Source organism: Zerene cesonia, chromosome 13, assembly GCF_012273895.1.
Source record: "Zerene cesonia ecotype Mississippi chromosome 13, Zerene_cesonia_1.1, whole genome shotgun sequence".
NCBI lineage: Eukaryota > Metazoa > Arthropoda > Insecta > Lepidoptera > Pieridae > Zerene > Zerene cesonia.
The window spans coordinates 7,466,720-7,487,213 of record NC_052114.1 but is presented as its reverse complement, the minus strand read 5'-3'; the positions used below and the strand labels follow the sequence as shown (position 1 = coordinate 7,487,213).

At 33.9% G+C, this 20,494-nt stretch overlaps 2 protein-coding genes across 2 annotated transcripts; one reads left to right on the top strand and one right to left on the bottom strand.

The window, feature by feature from the left end:
* Positions 1–1,195: 1,195 nt before the first annotated feature.
* LOC119831112 lies at positions 1,196–6,165 on the bottom strand. Its single transcript, XM_038354367.1, has 9 exons — positions 6,002–6,165; positions 5,805–5,919; positions 5,039–5,273; positions 4,353–4,569; positions 3,858–4,051; positions 3,573–3,733; positions 3,312–3,416; positions 2,658–3,131; positions 1,196–2,375 (listed from the first exon to the last, which is right to left on the bottom strand). Exons 1-9 carry the CDS (start codon positions 6,045–6,047, stop codon positions 2,078–2,080), a joined length of 1,845 nt encoding a protein of 614 aa, XP_038210295.1. The 5' UTR covers positions 6,048–6,165; the 3' UTR covers positions 1,196–2,077.
* A 1,352-nt stretch (positions 6,166–7,517) lies between these two features.
* Positions 7,518–18,190, top strand: LOC119831122 (vesicle-fusing ATPase 1-like). Its single transcript, XM_038354379.1, has 16 exons — positions 7,518–7,723; positions 8,031–8,119; positions 8,260–8,389; positions 8,560–8,645; positions 9,169–9,314; positions 10,485–10,623; positions 11,009–11,151; positions 11,621–11,820; positions 12,586–12,718; positions 13,275–13,477; positions 13,795–13,983; positions 14,450–14,582; positions 15,419–15,576; positions 16,076–16,260; positions 16,551–16,709; positions 17,078–18,190. Exons 1-16 carry the CDS (start codon positions 7,712–7,714, stop codon positions 17,211–17,213), a joined length of 2,241 nt encoding a protein of 746 aa, XP_038210307.1. The 5' UTR covers positions 7,518–7,711; the 3' UTR covers positions 17,214–18,190.
* The last annotated feature ends 2,304 nt before the right edge of the window (positions 18,191–20,494 follow it).

The following is a 20,494-nucleotide window of genomic DNA, read 5'->3' as shown; positions in this document are numbered from 1 at the left end:
TAGATACTCTGAATGTGCATTGTGAAGGTCCTTGTTCCCTATGGTCAGATTATGATATGTACATCAGTTCCACTGATCAATTTTCTTTAAGGCCAAGTCGGTGATCAGCCTTTTGTGTCTTATCAAACCAAGACAGTTTTTTGAGAAGTCTTGGAACTCTCTTGAAACTCTCTCTTATTTATAATTAATTCATTAATATTTATTACTTTTTTAAACTTTATAATAAAAAGTAAAGTAAACATTCATTAATATCCATATTTAACAAATAAACCTTTATAATGTTCAATCGTCATCATACTAATATTATAAATATTAAAGTTTTGGATATATGGAAGTTTGTCCTTTAATTACGCATGTTATATGTGGAAGTCGAGCACGCTTCGGCACGAATTAGGCCAGCTCACACCGAGGAAGTACCACACCCCCTAAGAAAACTGGCTTGAAATAATAGCATGCTATTGTGTTTCGTATGAGCCGGAGGCCCATATCCTTTTCCTTACCCTTCCCAATCCTTTCCTTTATTCCTCTCGTCAATCCTTTCTTAATCCCTTCCCAAAAAAAAAAACTGAAACTACTGTATTGACATACATGAACGGACACAGGGTATTATCTGACTTATATAGGAACTTTGATTCTACGTAAGCATAGTCTCTGTATAGCATAGCAAGGTGCCAATAGACGGCGTTGCCTGTATTCTACAGGCAGAAAATATTCATAGACAACAAGCTGATTATTTAGCATGACGTCGGGCTAATGAGACTACAAACGAAACTGAAGCTCGGCGCACGAAACAGGCTGAGCGACTAGCTAGCTTTCGTATGTCGGAGACGTTGATGCAGTCGCAGTCTTCGCATGAATAGTAACGCTGTTTACTTGGCTTCGCAACGCGCATCTGAGTTATCACAGCAGAGGAAAACGCAATTGCAAAGTTTTTATATGCAAAATACAGTCACTAAATCATTTGTAAATGCCCTAACTCCACGAGAGCAAAGCCGCGGTTGGAAGCTAGTACATAATATTTAAAGAGGCAATGTGCGACGCTGCGGGACAAGGGGGTATGAGCAACTAATTTCAGCTTGATCTATTTTATTGTTTTATGGGTTCTATTCAATTGAAGGCTAGAAAAGTATTTTAGATGCATTTTTTGTCCATATTAAGTCAATGGAGTAAATAAGATAAATAAAAGATTATGTGACATTTAAATGTTTTAACTTTTATTGTCAGAAAAAATTATAAAAATATTTGGACGGATTGTTTAAAGAAATGTCTTTTAGAAAAATTAAAATTATACATTAAAAACAGTCTCATAAGACTTAAAAAATATAATGCTTAAACTATATAACTGGACGGATTTTGTATCTTTTGATATAATACTTATATGTCTAATACAATATAAATTGTACAATGCCTGCTGCAAACTGGTTTAACAAAAACTAAGTTGATTTGACAAATATGCTGCCGTTAGTATACAAAGTTTAATTGTAGAAAAAAAACAAAGAATTTTATAAATTGAGGTATACAATTAAGATTTCTACGAAAATTTTTAAGCTACTAAACCCTACATTATTTAAGGCACTTAATTTTACCCATATTTATATCCTAAAGATTGTGCTGGTTAGATTACAATAAACATACAGTACTTTAAAATGTTTTATATCAGATCATTATTATTTATTCTATAAAACAAGCTATTATATAAAGAAAATAAAACTCTTTGAAATTGGTTAATTACAATTCACTAATTATTGTGCTCAGAGATTCTACTAAAAATACACTAAATTACACATATCTAGATAAACATTAAGGCAGTAGTTAGGAAACTATAGCATTAACCAATAAATTTTACCCATAATGATTGACTGTACCTTACTTCTTACGAGTTATTGCTAGTACCTAAGTACAAGTTCCTCAGAACCCAAATTGTTTCTACGTATTTTTAAGTAAACTGAAATAAAAATATTAGTTAGTCATTCTATTAGTAAAAAATGACTCACTTTCATCATCAAAGATACTGATGCATATGCATATATATTCACATTGTAATAAAAAATTAAGAGAAATGGATTCTAACCTATATTTAAGTAAGTAGGCATTTCATAACAGAAACTAATAGAACCACTATTGTTAAGTTTGTCATATACAACGCCGGCGCACTGTTTCCTCTCCAAAACGAATAGGAGAATGAGAACACTTTAATAAAGTTCTCTTTTGTCGCCCAAGGGTCACTCCCATCGTCGAAGTGCATTGGACATTGATCTCTTTCCCTTTCATACTCTTCCATTTCTATCGCGACCGCAGCGCCCTCTGTATAGTTCCATGACGTAACATCTTGTTTCAAATCACAATATGCGCCGAGAGCTTGGGACATGAGCACTCTGAAAGGGAAAAAGCAAGGATAAATTATTTTAAATATACAAAAAGTTTGAAAGTTTTCCTTATTTTTAAATATTATATTTTAACTGAACTGAAAGTTTTATGATTCAGGTATTATAGAATTTTGTATGTAATTAGTGCACTTTCCATTAATCTGATATTTCAAACAGCCCAACTGATCTATTTTTTTTTCGTAAAAAGTAATTTTATATCTTTATTTTTTTATGTACATTCTTCCAAAAAAAAGGAAGGAAACGATTGCGATGCAATAGCTTAAAAATTACCTATTAAGATCTGCTCTCTGATATACCCAACATCTATATTTGGAGAATGGATCAAGTTCGTCATACGTAATTAAATACGACTTCAAGTTCTCTTTCCAATATCCAATACATTTCATCTTATAATCTGGGTCACTATAAATATCCACTGGTCTTCCCAAATAATCAACAGAGAGGCAGTAATTCTCCTTTATCTGAACTGTTTTCTGATCGACATCACACACAGAGAAATCACTTATATTTATTTTGCAGTACAAATTGGGCCGAGGACTTAGTGTGACACCCCCAAGGATTCTTGTTTCAAACCTAACATCGCCTCTTTGCGTGAAGTTAAATTTTCCAGCAACCGGGCATCTGATGGGCGTTGGATCCTTCTTAAGGAATATATCATAACGCCACTTCTGTTTATTCTGAAACTGTACCCAAGAGCACACTGTGTGGAAATTGTTTTGCGTCATGGCTAAACCTTTGCGGAACCTGAAAAATTGAGAGCAGCAATTTTAGAAACATAAAAATTTACAATATATTTTGATTGTATTCTTTAATTATATAATTCAGAAAATTAAACAGATTAAATTTCACGTACTGAATTGGGATAAAACCTATATTTTATATCTTTAACATTGTACAAATTTACATGTTAAATTAACAAAATACCTTATGACGTTATGATGTTGTGGTACAAAATCAAAACAGACATAATCCTTCTGACACCCATCTACAGTTAATCTTGCCATCATCACTCTGCTGTCACGCTGTTCTCTGTAAATATTTGAAATTTGTATATCAAAAGAAAATATTTTAAAAATAAAGTTTTCAATATACTACTTTCTGGGTAAGCCCTCATGGTAGAAACATAATAAATACAACACAATTCAATTAACTTGGAAAATGTTGATTATAATTAGTGTTAATTACCTGCACACATAAATGGTACGTCTATATCGCCCCTCATCAGGATAATAGGTCTCGATTATATGTGTTTCGTTTATAAACACGTCAGCGTCTATGTTAGCGGTATTGATCCAATCGCCAGAAAAGTTTTGTGGTAATCGACAGCCTGGTTCTACAACTTCAGCCTAGGGAAAATAATATAATACTGTTTTTAATTCATTTTGATATTACATGCAGATTTTGCAACAATATGATTTTTACAGAATTAATTTATATGAAGTAGTATATTTATAATTCTTATAGCCTTACTTTCACTGGTGTTATCCTATATCTCTCTGGAGACTTCTCAACGGTTTTCAAGGTACTGCATTGCGGCGTTATGGATGCACCAATATAGAGATCATCATCTCTGTTCCTCAAGAAACAGCGGTATCTTTCGTCCTTACGAGATTCCTTTGTGTTTGCCACAGCAAAGAACATGTTTTTATTGACAAACCAATGTCCTAAAACATGCAAGTGTTTCATAAAAAATATGGCATAATTAACAATCAAAAGAATGGATACAGATGCAGGTAATAGTACATATATACTCATTGATCATGAACTCAAAAGCTGTTACAAATCTAGCTAAAAGTATCACATAAAGTATAATAGTTTGCTCTGAGATATTTGTTATTAAAACATTACTGAAAATTTGGATAGTGGTTAATTAATTAAACATATGACATTCACCACACAATAAAAATTGTTACTTAATATATTTGACTTCTAATAAACAATTTTATAAAGATTAAATTAACTTACCCAAACAACTATATTCAACAACACCCTCAAATGTACCAGACATTCCGGGGCACTTTCTGTATGTGATATTAAACTTTTGATTTGTGATCAAGAACTGCGTACCAGCTGTCTGACAGGATCTTATTTGTGCTTCGGGATTGTTACATTCACCTGTGAATCTGAAGCGGTTTTGATACGCAAACTGCCACACGCCTTCCAATGATGAGCGACAATTTACCTGAAAGTGTTACAAAATTGATTAAACATTATCATCCTTAATGCTACAGAAAATTCACTGTAAATATGACTTAGAAAATATGTGTATTAAAAAAGGAAAACAAAAGTGGATTGTACAACAATTGGTTGTCATCACCATCATCAATCATAATGTTGAAGAATAGATTTCCTCTATTTCGTTTCTATTAAAACTTATGTACAATTGATATATCATTTCTCATGGGAATAGAAACAATAGATTCAAGAAGAGTTTAACATTTCTAAGAATAATATATTTTAAATATACTGACTAACTAGTTTAACTTAAAATTTTCTGAATAGAGTTTAAAGAACAAAATTGAAGACATACCTTGGATCGACTCCTAAGAGTAGACCCGGATTCTTCCAAGGTTTTGAAATTATAACAGATTCAAGGACTGGACAATCAAAAAAAATTTACTTATTCATTTAATACCATAAGAAATACTTACAGGAACAAAATTCTCAGCAAACAGGGTAACAAAATATTGATCGGGGTTGAGATGCCTGCACACTCTCTCCACTGTCGGCTCTTCATGTGGCTCCAAGTCCACACAGGGAGTCTCGATCTTCTCCAGAACATTCACCGTTCTGACCATAAGTTTCACACAATAGTAACAATTGGTGTATTTAAATACCATAGAGTAATTTGACTGTGACTCAGAATGTATGTTAACACACACTCCTCTGTAACAAAAATATTATAGATTACATAACATCTTGGCACAGAAAATAATGATTTGCATTAAATATGGACTTGATTAATTATAGAAATGAAATCTAGAAATGCAAATTGTCTTATATGTGTTAGATGTAACAATGTAAAATAAAAAATAATAACTCGGTGTTGAGAAATGTAATTTCATTTAAAACATATTTGTTTCAAACTTGTGTTATATTATTGTACTCTCAGATTGTAAACAAGAACTAGAAAAAGCAATATATATTCCAAATAAAAAACAATCAGTTGGTTACATGTGTTAAAGTATGGCAAACTCAAGATCATTCTCAAAACGGTGCAACTGCATTCACTAGAAGTAAATAAAGAGGTAGACTTTCTAATTCATTAAATTTATTTCATTAAACAGTAGCTGAAAACATTTACCTATTTCGAACAATTAACAACTCATACATGATAATTACTCGATTGACACCGTATAAAACAAAATATAAGTACAATTTTTTATTAGTGGAAAACCAAACAATCTCATATATTACCTGCCGGTCATTTCATTTGCGTTGATGTCAGTAGTTGTCTGTTGACCATTTTCAAATGAAAACCAAGAATTCCTTAGAACTATTGGAATATTACATTCTGACGATATCGGCAGCACTAAAAGATTTAAAGTTTGTTAGGCGTTGGCTTTAAAACGCGGAACATCAAGACCCAAACATTTAAATAATACAACACTTACCACAACTTATAAATATACATATCGAAATAAATAATATACACTTCATATTTGAGTGCTATTTTATATACCACACATTTAGAAGTCGGATTTAAATAAAATTTTTAAATCGTCAACAGACAAGTAAAAACAAAGCTAATCTCCACTCCACCCTTTTTTAACAAAATGACAGTTCACATTTGGCAGTTAAATTATAGACTATAAAATTTAACTATGACGTTTGACCTAAACAATTAAAATTAATTTCACCCGCGTAAGTCCGTATCCCGTAGGAATATCGGGATAAAAAGTTGCCTATATTTTATTTCAGTTATCCAGCTGTCTACGTATCAAATTTCATTGCAATCAGTTCAGTAGTTTTTGTGTGAAAAAGTAACAATCACAAGGATGTGTGCCTTACAAACTTTCGCATTTATATAATATTAGTAGGATTAGCAGGATAGGATAGTCCTCTTTATTGTACCTTTTTTTTTTTTTTTTTTTTTTTTATGTTAAATTCGGCAATGGAGCTGGTGGGACGCCTGATGGTAAGCGCTACCACCGCCCATGAACATTTAGAGAGGCATAAGGTCCATTTCAGACCTTACACCTCTACAAATGGATTGCCGACTTTTTGGGAAGGGATTAAGAAAGGATTGGTGAAAGGAATAAAGGAAAGGACTGGGAAGGGTAAGGAAAAGGATATAGGCCTCCGGCTCCCCCACTCACCGAACGAAACACAGCAGAATGCTATTTCACGCCGGTCTTCTGTGGGGGTGTGGTACTTCCCCGGTGCGAGCTGGCCCAATTCGTGCCGAAGCGTGCTCGACTACCACATACCTACACACCTTTAATTAAGATTAACGATTTAACATTTAATAGCTAGTCATGACACAAAACCTGTGAAATATGAGCGCACTTAAAATAAATTATCAGATTTTTTCATGCAATCGACTGATATTCTGTCATGGTATGGTAAAGTGATAAAGTGTTTAACCTAAAGCTCTAGGTGATCAATGCTTACTTCAAAAAAGCGTTGATCAGTGCTCAGGATTAGTGCTAACAGTGTCTGAGATTCGACATTATAAAACACTACTAAAAAGAGAAGGTCTAGGAGGCAGGTGCTAGGGGTATCTGTATATTAATACTTATATATTTTTTGCTTGTTACAGAACTCCTCATTAACAAAAGGACCGATTTAATTAAATAAATAAAAATGACTTTTTGTGTAAATCAAATAGCTATTATTACGCGTAATCATTATTTTTATTTGCATAAGACACAGTAACTATATAATATATATTTGTATTACCTATTATATTTTAATGTATTATAAGGGTGTGGTGTTAAGTCAAACATTTACTAGATAATATATTATTACAATCTAGGATGAGAAGTATGATTAATAATGCATTTTGTATTTAACAGTGAATTTTACCAAAATTTTACCAAAGAACCACGAATATTGAATAACAAAGTGCCTAGTAAGACAAGATTTTGTATATAGCAACATCTTTGCATGTATTGATCCACTGTAGGTATTGTGAAATCCAAAAGACACCACACCAAAACATTTTACTGCAGTATTTTCCTTTCAACGGGCATCACCAGACTTCTGATTGATGGCAAAAAGTGGTAATTTTGGGTTGATGTCACTCCAATCAACGTGAATCATTACTGTCATAACACAACTCGGTTTTGAGAATACAAAATAAATAAAATATCTCAATAAAAATGTCTTCAATGGTAAGTTGCGCAGGAAATTTATTTTAATTTAATTAAATACTTTTACATAAGACTCTTATTTATATTATTATTATATGTAATTTCTGTTTTAATTAGTTATTTTTTGCATCCTTTTAATTACTAAGCTAAATTAATTAACTCTTAATACATTTCGTATTCATGTCATCATTTTGCATTCTATTTGGAGCTTTTTTCATTTCAATAAACTACCATTTATTAACATAAAATGTTGCATTGAACTTCAAAATCAATAATATCATAATTATGTTACACTTAGTACATTTGGTTGAATAATATATATTTACAGCGTATGAAGGCAGCTAAATGCCCCTCTGATGAGCTGGCAATTACAAACTGTGCTCTTGTGAATCCTGATGATTTTCCGAGTGATGTAAAGTAAGTACCTGTTAATATAAAGATACAAAATTCCTGAAATTTCAGAGACATTAGTACTACTTTATTATTATTAGTATTATACTGGTTTCATGCTGTAGGTAATGAAAACTTCTTTCATGTAAAATATCTACTACTTACAGGCATATCGAGATTTCAACAGGTCCATCTCAGCACTTTGTATTTAGTGTCAGATTCTACAGTGGGGTGGACCGCGGTACTGTAGGATTTTCCGCTCCCCAACGTAAATGGGCTACACTCTCCATTGGGCAGGTAAAGGGATAATTAAATTTTTAAGAACACTCAACATACTTCATCAATAACCTTAGGATTCTTTTTTTGTGGGTATTATGTAATCAGAGCCAGGTATTTGTATTAGTTGTAACATTTATTTTGTTCTTAAGAAATAAAAAATCTTAATGTATATACATAATTTGTTTTAGACAATTGAAGTGAGGCCCTTCAAGCCACAAAATGCAGAATGTCTCTGCAGTGTTACACTTGAAGCTGACTTCATGCTTAAAAAAACGTAAGTTACATGATATAAATGCATTAATTTTTTAATTGAATAATAATGATATTGGAAGAAATCAGACAGAAAATATCTTAACATAATAGTACACTTATTTTGACAACCCTAAAGAGTCTATGACACCAAGAACATAGTCTGGTGGCCCAATCCTGGCAAATCTTTGTATGTCTTCCTCCAGTCTATTCTATTGACCATGTTTTTTTCAAGGTTTATTTCATTCTTATTAATTTTAGCAGACTTCAAATGTGAATAATCATAGTAATATAAAAATGATGAATATCAAATTACCCAATTAAGTAAAATAATTTTTTTTTTATAAAATTGAACATCTGGTCCCTAGGGAATGCACAAAAATTACATAAATATATAATTTTTTAAAAATGTAAAATACCTTATCAGAGATTTTCCTCAAAAAAAAATGCTCTTTCCTTTTTTATCTATACTGTTATGTAACATTTTCATAATTTAGTTTTTTTTTTAATAAGACCCATATAATTTCTGTTGTTTTTTTTTTAACAAGGACCTCAATGGAGCCCTATGATTCAGAGCAAATGGCACGAGACTTCCTCATTCAGTTTTCCAACCAAATATTCACTGTTGGCCAACAATTGGCATTTTCCTTCCAGGAGAAGAAAGTTTTGTCTTTAATTGTCAAGAACTTGGAAGGTAAGTTATGTTAATATATAAATAAATATTTATTTATATTTATTTCCCTTTCATAGAATAGATAGATAGAAGTAATGTTTTTTTAACTCTCAGAAAATAGAAAAAAAATTTCTCTTAGCAATTAAAGACTTTTAAAGAGATTTTAAATACGATTTATTCATTATGTTATTAACCCGACGTTTCGAACACTTTACAGCGAGCGTGGTCACGGGAGACAGATGTTACATGTCTTAAATCCGTTTAAAAGTCTTTAATTTTTAAATGTATAATACACGCGTAAAATGAAACACAAGAAAATATTTCTTGTTATAATAATAATTTATGTTATATTGTAATAAACTAAAATGAAATGGAATAAAATGAAATAAATATTAGTGGTATGGTGAGTCATTATACTCAGTGGTAATCATCTGTCTATCTAACTTAACATAGTCAGGAAGTATTTTAAAAATTTTGTTATCTGTGTACATGTATCATATATCTGAGTACACAATATTATGAAACATTAACTACCAATTATACTGAAAAACAATGCAAAAAATTATCAAGGTGTATGAATGATATGTTATGAATAAAAAACGATTACAAAAAAGTTCTGATCACAATTCAGATTATGCAACTTACCTAGCACATTTTTCAACTGAATTTTTATCAACATGACTAGACATTTTCCAATCAGAATTTTTATCAACATGTTACTTTACCACAAGTTAAATGTGTTTCAAATGTCATTTAAATATAAATAATTTTTTCTTCGCTAATCGCAATATTATGTTTTATAATTATATCTATAGTCCTTACATTTTTTATTTTAAATAATTAAGTACAATTTTTTTTTATTGTATTTGAGCATTTGAGTATGTGTTAATCAATTTTTATTGTGTTTCTCCCTAAAGCATTTACATTCTTTTAAATATTTATGCAAAGGATTCAAATTCTTATAAATCTAGAAAAACGCCTCTTTAACACTTCCTTATCTTTCTGTAATTTTAATGTCTTACTTTACCCCAATCTCTTACCCTCATACTAAAATGATAACATCTTTACATCCTTGTGTACGAGATATCTTATAAGAACTTAATAATAGAATTCGCATTGGGAAACACTGAGTGAATTTAATATGCCAAATGTCTAATTGAAAAAAAAAAAAACTTATTTATTTTTTAACAGCGGTTGATGTACAAGCATTAGCATCTGGGGCAAATGCGGTGCCGCGTCGCGTTAAGCTTGGACGGCTTTTGCCTGACGCTTGCATCCAGTTCGATAAGGCTGAGAACTCTTCGCTCAACCTTGTCGGCAAGGCTAAAGGGTACATTTTTTTATGTAGTTTTTATAAATATTTATACATTTCTTTTCGTCACTTCAAGTCAAAGTCAAGGCAAGAAAGTCTACATTCATTTTTGAGGATAACGAATTAGGACACTATTATAAACCAGATTGAATTTGTGAAATTTTACACATTAACTGAATCACATATCATTTAATGCGTAAAATTTCGTGAATTGAACAGACATTCGGTATAATTATAAATATACATTTATAAAATTTTAAAGAATAGATAAAGTTCGATCATGAGGCGGAATTTGTACCCGCCTCCTTAGGTTTAGCGATCTATTCTAAAAAACAAATTCATAAGCATAAACTGAAAATAATTACGAAATTTATTATATATATTTACACCGTATGATATTTAGGAAGCAACCGCGTCAATCCATCATCAACCCAGACTGGGATTTCGGAAAGATGGGAATCGGTGGTCTGGACAATGAGTTCAATGCTATATTCCGTCGTGCCTTCGCATCCCGTGTCTTCCCACCGGAAGTCGTTGAGCAGCTAGGTGAGAGGCTACTCAGTACTTACATTTTATTAGCTATTTTATCACAAATATTCTAATTTCAGAATTATAATATAAACAACTTACTTAAACATTTGTTTTGTTTCAAAACTGGCTATACTATACTGCTGATTATCCATTAAATTAAATTTTGTATTATACGTTATTATATTTTCAGTTTATTTATAACAATTGTGAATGAAACAATGATTAATATTCAGAACACAGTTTCACTTCATATATTAGCAGATGCCAATATCACTATCTATACAAAACAAAGTCGCTTTACGCCGTCTGTGTCTGTATGCTATCTTTAAAATTATGCTACAGATTTTGATGGTTTTTTTAATGGATAGAGTGATTAAGACGAAAGTTTATTCGAATCACATGCATCTTTGCACCCGTGCGGAACCGCAGCGGGTCGCTTTAAATACGCTTAGTTTAAATACAAATATGCAATGATATTTTGTAGGATGCAAGCACGTAAAGGGTATCCTGCTCTTCGGCCCACCCGGTACCGGTAAGACCCTAATGGCACGGCAAATTGGCAAAATGTTGAACGCGCGTGAACCGAAAATTGTGAACGGCCCGCAAATATTGGACAAATATGTCGGTGAGAGTGAGGCCAACATCCGGAGACTGTTCGCTGACGCCGAAGAAGAAGAAAAGAGGGTGAGTTATCGTCGTAAGCTATGGTCGATAGTACGTGGGGAATATGTGCTCTATTCCAGAGGTCATCAGTTTGGGGATTTTTGGATTGAGAACACATATGGAATACTCGTATTAATAGATAAAATAATACTTTTCAACCGACTTTCAAAATGGAAGTTGTTATCAATTCGATTGTATTTTTTTGTAGTGGTTACCTCATAGTTTTGAACCGATTTTTATGATTTTTATTTATTTTATAGCTGGTACCTCCCATGTACCATTTAAATTTGGTTTAGTTATGACACTTAGAAGATCGTCTAGATTTTTGTTTAAAAATAATAATTATGTATTAGGTATAAATGGTGACAATTCTATGAAATGGTTAAAATACCTTGCCGCTTTTTATGGAAATGCAACAAGGTTTAAACAAAAGTGATCAATCAGACTACACTCTCTATACTTTTACATGGATAAATAATAATTATCACACTATCACACTAATATTGTATATATGAAACTTTGTTTGTTTGGAAGTTGGCCCGTCATCACACTGAAACTACTGAACGGATTTTGACGTAATTTCGTATACATAATGGTATGAGCTAACTTGGGTGATAGGATGCTTTTTATAAATAAAACAGGAATCTAGATATCCGGGCGGAGCAGGGACAAGCGTCTAGTTCCATATATATAATTGTAGTTTATGGGTCACTGACTGAACAAAGAGTTTATTTATAGTTTTGTGTTAAAACTCCATAATAAATCAGCATGATATTTCGTTCTCAGTGCGGACCCAACAGTGGACTTCATATTATAATCTTCGACGAAATCGATGCTATTTGCAAAGCGAGAGGCTCCGTTGGGGGCAACACCGGCGTTCACGACACCGTTGTTAACCAACTGCTGTCAAAGATCGATGGTAATGATACTAATGATACTAATAGAATAATAAATAACAATGGCCGTTAAGTGATTATTATGGTATTTAAATAATTCTTTAAAAAAATTGTCAAATCGTTCGAGTTTGGTTATTAAAATGACAAGAGAATTTTATACAAAAACTGCCTATGCATTTTTCCCCGTTTCATAACTTTTTCATTGCTATAATGGACTTCAAATTCAACCCAAACACGTTGCGTTCAGTTAATATGTTGAAGCTGAAGAGTTTGTTTGTTTGTATGGTTCTACGCGGTAATCTCAGGAACTAGGATTGTAAAATAGATGTTATGTTTCGAAAAATTCTTTCCGTGTTAGATAGTTCCATTTATTGAGGAAGGTTATGGGCTATATATCATCACGCTAAGACCAATAGGAGCGGAGCGCCAATGAATAATGTTTCAAAATCGGCAGATTTTTTTCCTATTGAGAGCTTCCGCTGTGCACGCTGCAAGTGTTCGTCGCCCAAAGTGACTATTTCACTGGGACGAAGTCGCAGCCAGAAGTTAGTTATTAGTCCAGATTTATTCTTCCCTCAGGTGTGGACCAACTGAACAATATCCTCGTTATCGGTATGACGAACAGACGGGACATGATCGACGAGGCGCTGCTCCGACCGGGAAGGTTAGAGGTCCAGATGGAGATCGGTTTGCCGGACGAGAAGGGTAGGGTGCAAATCCTGAGCATTCATACCAAACGTATGAGGGAGTATAAGAAAATCTCGGAAGATGTCGATTGCAAGGTGCGTTTGCTAGTCCTTTTTTTTTCTTTAACAGTTAGTACTACCACTAATACATTAAAATGGTTATTATAAGTGTATTTGAATAATTTTCATATCGAATTATTATTTAAAAAGGTTTTATCATCAGCCATTGTCATTGTATTGAAACATTTTTTCTTTAATACTCGATAGCTCCATAGATTTCCAGCCAGTTGACGTCATTGTTACTTTTGTAAAAACTAAAAAAAGCGTTACTCTGTTGCATAACACATAAATGATTTATTTTAATACCATCGATTATATCTACCCTATAAATTATCAAACAAACCCATACACAGGAACTGGCGGCGCTCACCAAGAACTTCTCCGGGGCGGAGCTCGAGGGTCTGGTGCGCGCGGCGCAGTCGACCGCCATGAACAGGCTGATCAAAGCGTCCAGCAAGGTGGAGGTGGACCCGGAGGCGATGGAGAAGCTGATGGTGGAACGGACCGATTTCTTGCACGCCTTGGAGAATGATATTAAGCCGGTGTGTGCTTGGTTGATAGTTGTTGGACGGAAGAAAATTAAGGCCAAACGTTTTAACGCGCGTTTTGCTATAGTTGTAAGCCGTGCGGCGTGCGCGTGTTTCTCTCTCTGTCTATCTCTCTTTCTCTCTCTCATAGAGAGCAAGCCAATTCCTTCACTAATTTATCGATTTTTTTTTAAATGGAGAGGATCTGTACATTAAAAATCACAATAAATACAAATAAAACTGAAGAGTTTGTATGTTTTTTAGGACGGAGTGACTCTCATGAACTATTGGACCGATGTCAAAAGTTCTTTTACTATTGGATAGGTATGAGCTCCCTGATTTTTATAGGCTATATATATAGCACGGGTGAAGCCGCAGCAGAACGCTAGTTAATTGTTAAATTAAACAAATACATATTTAAAATCATATAAAACCTCCGAATCATTCACTATTAGTGACTTCCTTCTTGTGTTACAACCAGGCGTTCGGTACAGCAGCGGAAGCATTGGAACATTTCCTCGCTCGCGGCATCATCAATTGGGGCTCACCCGTTTCGTCGGTACTTGAAGACGGACAACTGTACACACAGCAGGCTAGGGCTACTGAAGCTAGTGGTAATTACTGTTTATGTTTATTTTTGGACATTTTGTATGTGATAGTTGAGCACGCTTCGGCACGAATTGGGCCAGCTCGCACCGGGGAAGTACGACACCCCCACAGAAGACCGGCGTGAAATAGCATTCTGCTGTGTTTCGTTCGGTGAGTGGGGGAGCCGGAGGCCCATATCCTTTTCCTAGTCTTTCCCAGTCAAAGTCGGCAATCCATTTGTAGAAGCGTAAGGTCTGCAATGGACCTTACGTCTCTCCAAATGTCCATGAGCGGTGGTAGCGCTTACCATCAGGCGTCCCACCAGCTCCATTGCCGACTGTGACATAAAAAAAAAATTAATAATCTGACTTCGCCTTTACACTCAGAAGTTACTTCTATTCTTGTTACTCTATAGATGGTTTCTCATTCTGCTTATAAACTGAATATTTGTAAAAAGTTGCTTTGGAATTAGAGAGTGATCTTTATGTATCTTCTTATAATAATAATAAAAAATCCAATATTCGCGAATATTGCGTTTAAAACAATTTTGCAACTCTAACACTCTATTTATACATATTTATACTGTATAATACAAAACATTTTATTTTACTTACTAATATAAAATATAGAGAACGACCATTTATCAAATATCAAATTCACAGCTATACAATCAAATTAATATTTGTGTAATGTCATTGTATCACACTGGGAAGGATCTGAGCGACACACTATCACCTTCAATGAGTCATACCGTCACTTATTCGAATATTATACAAACACCGTTTCAATATTATACAAACACCGATTAAATAATGATCTGGTGACAGTAATCGAAGTTCTATCAATCCTTATCATCATCCAGGGCTAGTATCAGTGCTACTAGAAGGGCCACCCAACAGCGGTAAGACGGCCCTGGCGGCGCAACTCGCCAAGATGTCTGACTTCCCGTTTGTGAAGGTGTGCTCGCCTGAAGACATGGTTGGCTTCACCGAATCCGCTAAGTGCCTGCAAATAAGGAAGGTACTTGAATTTTTTTAAGTATAATATGACTTTTTTATGATTTTATTAAGGATAACTATTTATGTTGTCAGTCATTTTAAGGGTCTAAAATAGGATACATAGTATAGAATGGATGTAATCCAATGAAGCATCAAAGAATTAATGTTGTTTTATACTTATCACAATTTAAATTAAAAACGTTTTAGAGGTAACCTTTTTTGAGAATTCTGTATCAGCCTGTTTTTTTATCATAATATTCATACTACTTGATTATAACATTGGGCGCAATAAAAATAAAAAATTAGCAAACAGCAATTACAGAGATTCTTGTCGGCTCTTCTCTGTAGAAACTGTGTTCTGAACAGGTGGTACAAATGAAATCTATGTCATGAAGATTCAAAAGTGCTTCTATAAGAAGTCAAATTGAATAAATAAATGTTTGAGTTTGAGGTGATGGTGAAGATACTGCTCAACAAAAAACCATCACAGTATCTTTAAATCTACCCTCAATTTTCATCAGTACTTCGACGACGCGTACCGCTCGAGCTTGTCCTGTATACTCGTGGACAACATCGAGCGTCTGTTGGACTATGGGCCCATCGGCCCGCGGTACTCCAACCTGACACTGCAGGCACTCCTGGTGCTGCTGAAGAAGGAACCGCCCAAGGGCAGGAAACTGCTCATCCTGTGCACTAGCAGTAGACGGTGTGTATTGATTGAAGTAGTGAGGTGGGATAGGTTTAGTTCTGTAGTATTTAGTTAGAAGTGTAGTTAATCGATAAATTATATATTATTGGAAACAAAAAAAAGTAAGTTGATCGACAAGATTATAATACGTTTGGAATATGTTTAATTAAAAAAAACAGCATACTTTTTAGACTTGTACTTGATTTTATTTCTAGTGGTTATTACATATTCAACAAAATTACCAATACATTTCTTTTGTATTGTATTAAAGTATATACCGACTTGAAATATGTGTTGAACCCTTACAGGCAAGTGCTGGAAGACATGGAGGTGCTGTCCGCGTTCACGGGCGTGCTGCACGTGCCGAGCCTCTCGCAGCCGGAGCACGTGCTCGCCGTGCTCGAGCAGAGCGACGCGTTCTCGCGCCGCGACCTCGCCAAGATACAGCACGAGCTGCGCGGCGCCAAGTGCGTACAGTTTTTGAATTTAGAATTTCGAATTTTCTTTTTTATTTCTTTTTCTTTCACTTTGGTAAGTCGTCAAGTCTTATCAAGTGGGAGTGTTGTGCCAAAGAGTGGTTTGGTCCCAAATAAAAGAAAGTATGTGGTGGCCTTTTGTGAAAATTTCTAGAACAAAGATCTTTACATTTATGTTCCCACAAATGTTATTTTAATTGGTGATTTTGGCATCTGACTATATTATTCAGCCAATTGTTAATTGTTCCAACCGAAATAATGTGTGCTGTTTAAATTTTTGTTAATGACACCATTTTTCATAACGAAGAAAGAAAAAAAAAATTCATAAGAAAACTGTCTTTACATGTTCCTTTTTTCAGAATTTTCATTGGCATCAAGAAACTGTTGGCTCTGGTGGACATGGTGAAACAGACGGACGAAGAGTCGCGTGTGATAAAATTCCTCACAAAGATGCAAGAAGAGGGTGGGCTCGATCTCGGCACAACCATACACTAAGATTCGCTGCAACCTTAGGGACTACATTCGCATACCACGCGCACGCCCTCACCGCAACATCCCAATGCACTTATTTATTCATTAAAAGCTAGATCTACCGAATGTTCGCCTTGCGCCTCAGATCTCAGAAGCTTCGAAATCGACTATGACGATACTAGCGAGTGCACAGAATCGTTAGCTGACTCTAGTCTCAATATAAAAGTCAGAACAGCGAAAGGCAACGAAGTGTCACCGGCCAAAATGCCCCTCATGAGGATACGGAGCGTCGAAATCGTGTTCGAAGATGATCTCTCGACTTGCACCGACACCGGCTTGTTGGACAGAAGCATCGAGCTTCTCGTGTCCGACAGTGACGATTCCACTAAATGCGTGGATGACTTGGAACATTTGCACGTTGTTAAAGATGAAAACGAAGATTCTGTCACCCTTAACGCAGACGTCGATCTGTCTGATGATGATTCTATAACAGTTACCAAGGACAATATATTGAATGTTGGTAAAATTGAAGCCAAAGTTGCGAATAATGTGCCAATGGATTCACTCACAGTAGCTGATGACACTCTGTCTCTGAATATTTCGGAATTGGGCGATTCTGGAAGATTCACAGAAGACGCGTGTTCGTCTCGCGCCGAGATCGCTGTACCGTCATGCGAGGACGCTTTGCTTTCCCATTCGTTTGATACTGTGAACGTCGAAGTAACGAGCGCTAGTAATGAAGTGGATGAAACCGATAATTGTGATGATATCCAGAGGAAATTGTTCGAATATATCGATAGCCACAGTGAGAGTTCAGATGACACGGCCATTTGTGAAGATACGACTAGTACGAGATTTATAACCCCTTCGTCGAATGTTCCCACTAATGAAGAACAAACCTTATATGATAGTTATGAATTGCAATATGACTCCTATATAGATATGGGGAAATTTTGACTTCTGTGTATAAGTACCATGGTTCTTAATTTTTAATTCTGAAATTGTTGTTTTGTTGTAACCCTGAGTTTCCATTTATTTTTATTTATTATACAAACGTTAAATATATCCTCTATGAGCTATGTCCTATATCTAATCTAATGTCTTGTAAATCTTTACACAGCTTATGCACAGAGGGCTCGGTGGTATGCAAATCTGAGAACCATGTCATATACTATACAGTTACTTTAACATTTATTTTTATAGATTGAAATTATACTTTGTAAATATTTTTCCTTCTTATAGACATGTTTATTTTTTGAAAAATAAAATGTGACATGGTTGCGGAAATCCTGGGGTTGTTAGTAGGCAATAGCTCAACAATTGTCTATATAGTGTATTATATTATTTCATTAATAAATTTATTTATTTGTATTTATTATAAATGTGATACAGCTTGATGCTGTCTTATTGTGTTGCATAGTTGATGTTATGTATTGTTCGTAGCTTAAGTGAAGATGTCAAAGTATTACTATTACGAATCTTATCACTCAAGTAGGCTAGGGACCTTAACATGTCATATGATATGATCTTAGCTAAATAGTGATCGCTTGTTCCATGGGATTCTCAAAGTACAATTTAGCAAGGTTAAAATAAAGTTACTTATTACAGTTACTTGATTGTTGATTTTAGTATTGTGAATGTAGGGTGTTATTACCGTAAAGTTCAATTATTAAAATATGCTTAATGTTTTTGACTTCCTATCTAGATTTAAATGATAGTGTTCCGAGACGAACATACATTCCAATATATCACCTGTAAGTGAAATATTGTATCAGCAGAATAATCATTGTTATATAATAAAAGAAAATATTCTTATTAGCTTTAGAGCACAATTGTTCAGTAGTGTTCAATATTAAAGCAAATATTTTTATCTGTGGATGTGTAGAAAATAATTTTCTCAAAATATTATTGGCAAAGATAATATCATATTATAGCCAAATTATTATTTAATGTTGTAAAGGAATTGAAGTTATACATGCAAGCCTACCTTATTTATGAACTTTAAAAATGATATTTGTATTATCTTTGCTGAAATACATTTTCTGTTTAATAAAAAACACAAAATAAACAATTGAATGTTTTTTATTCTCGCGAATGTTTTGATACTGAATTAATCAATAGAACTTCGCTTGAATTCATTAAGAACTACTAGACTAATTTAAAATATTTTTTCATCATACTACAAGAGATTAACATGATCTCTGAATGAATATAGAATATGTACGTACCATTGAGACCATCATCATCATCATATCATGTGGACCGCTAGTCCATAACAAATAAAATATAGCAGACTTAAAAACTACTAACCTACTTAATTAAATATACTCAAAACGATATTATTGCCATTCACAAGCTTTTTAAGACACTTTAGAAAGATGTGCCTTAAAATCCATATCTGATATTGTTTAACCCCAAAAAATATGCTTCTTTTTGTCAAAAACTAAATATGTACAAAAAATTCATTCATCAGGAGAACCAGCATGTTCAAATATTTACTTTATTCAAAGGCATTATTTGCTTGTGTGATTAATTAATCATATTTTAATGTGAAATGTTTGAAGTTCATGTAGTGGGCATGGTTTATCTACTTATTAATGAACAGTTAAAGAAATTGTAACCCATATACTATATCTAAACAAAATCTAAGACAGTCACTATTCTATGTTAATACAAATACTCAGTTTCAAAGAACATGCCTGTATAAAGTAGTAAAATATGCATCATCATCAGCAGCATATATTGTTCCCACTGCTGGGACACAGGCCTCCTATGAGGGTTCAGGCCATAATCCACCACGCTGGCGGGTTGGCAGATGTCACATGTCGTCGAAGTTTGAATTCTTGGACATGCCGGTTTCCTCACGATGTTTTCCTTCACCGTTTTAAGCAGTGGTGATGTTATCCACATGTGCAGATAAATTGAAAAATCAATTTATTTCCTGCACGCTCGCCCCGATCTCGAACCTCGACTTATCGATTTTGAAGTCCCGAGGTTCTCACCACTGAGCCACCACTGCTTTTTTTAATATGCATATAACTTTTAAAACATCAAATTTCTACAAGTATTCCACTCATTCCTTTTTCTACTTCGGGTAGTAAGATTGGCAAATTTTCTAGAATCTCTCGAATCTCAAACAATAGAGATATAGTACAAAGACCTAATATAAGGAGACTTTGTATATATTTCAAATAATTTGACATATTCATGACCATATATGGTAAAGGTATAGTATGTATACATAGGGTTATATAAAAGAAAACTATAGTTTTAGTTTCATAATGCAGACTGTATTGGTGTAGGTG

What these genes read in the sequence shown, in the direction of transcription:
- LOC119831112 (XM_038354367.1), bottom strand. Translation starts at nt 6,047, where the DNA reads ATGAAGTGTATATTATTTATTTCGATATGTATATTTATAAGTTGTG. An exon ending in GCAAATGAAATGACCGGCAG is followed by an intron (nt 5,274 to 5,804) that starts GTAATATATGAG and finishes TTTTTGTTACAG; the next exon opens with AGGAGTGTGTGTTAACATAC. An exon ending in CGTACCATTTATGTGTGCAG is followed by an intron (nt 3,417 to 3,572) that starts GTAATTAACACT and finishes AAATATTTACAG; the next exon opens with AGAACAGCGTGACAGCAGAG.
- LOC119831122 (XM_038354379.1), top strand. An exon ending in GATTTTCCGAGTGATGTAAA is followed by an intron (nt 8,120 to 8,259) that starts GTAAGTACCTGT and finishes TACTACTTACAG; the next exon opens with GCATATCGAGATTTCAACAG. An exon ending in AGTGCCTGCAAATAAGGAAG is followed by an intron (nt 15,577 to 16,075) that starts GTACTTGAATTT and finishes AATTTTCATCAG; the next exon opens with TACTTCGACGACGCGTACCG.